This window comes from Protomyctophum bolini, assembly GCF_963924005.1.
Source record: "Protomyctophum bolini genome assembly, chromosome: 7".
Lineage (NCBI taxonomy): Eukaryota > Metazoa > Chordata > Actinopteri > Myctophiformes > Myctophidae > Protomyctophum > Protomyctophum bolini.
Window position 1 is genome coordinate 5,158,892 of NC_137868.1, and position 629 is coordinate 5,159,520.

The 629-nt window shown below is 56.1% G+C and overlaps 1 protein-coding gene across 1 annotated transcript in view; it reads left to right on the forward strand.

Moving 5' to 3' along the window:
- adar (adenosine deaminase RNA specific) overlaps window positions 1-194 on the forward strand; it is a gene marked incomplete at its 3' end in the record, with an annotated part of 45,605 nt that extends 45,411 nt beyond the window's left edge. Inside the window, exon 24 of the mRNA XM_080767325.1 lies at window positions 28-194. Coding sequence (XP_080623451.1) covers window positions 28-194 — 167 coding nt within the window. The remainder of the gene's footprint in view (window positions 1-27) is intronic.
- Window positions 195-629: the final 435 nt, after the last annotated feature.

The following is a 629-nucleotide window of genomic DNA, read 5'->3' on the forward strand; positions in this document are numbered from 1 at the left end:
AGCCGTGGAGGCGCAGCGCGCTGAGAGAACTGCTCTTCACCAGTCTGGAGAGGCCTGGCCGCCAGCAAAAGAGACGCCGCCATGGTGGAGACGGCGGCGGCCTTGAATATGACGACGACGACGACGGCGGGGAGTCTGGCCGCCGCGGCAACGGCAGCAACGGCAACGGAGCGGTGGCCATGATGATGAAATGAGTGTCTCCGATGGCGCGGCGGGGGGGGGGGGGGGGGGGGGGGGGTTAGATGGATAGAGAGGGAGAGAGAACAGAGCTATAGGTCGTAGCGATAGAACGGAGATATGGACGAGGGCGGGCGAGAAGGGGATGGATGTCGTCAACGGACTGCTCTGTACATTCATAACCGAAGACAGGAAAACATGAGAAATATTTCCACTAAACGAAACCTACACAAATAAAAGCCGCCACCACCACCACCCCCATGCTAACCAAACCAACCAACCAAACCAACCACCACGCTAACCTGCTATAACCGTAAACCCCGGGATCAGCTGATCACGCTGGTCGTCGGTGATGTATATCTGCTATACATGGTGTCTCGCTGTACCCAGATCAGTTTTCACTGGTCAGTAATGTATATCCGCTATACATGAGTGTTGTCTCCGCTGTATAT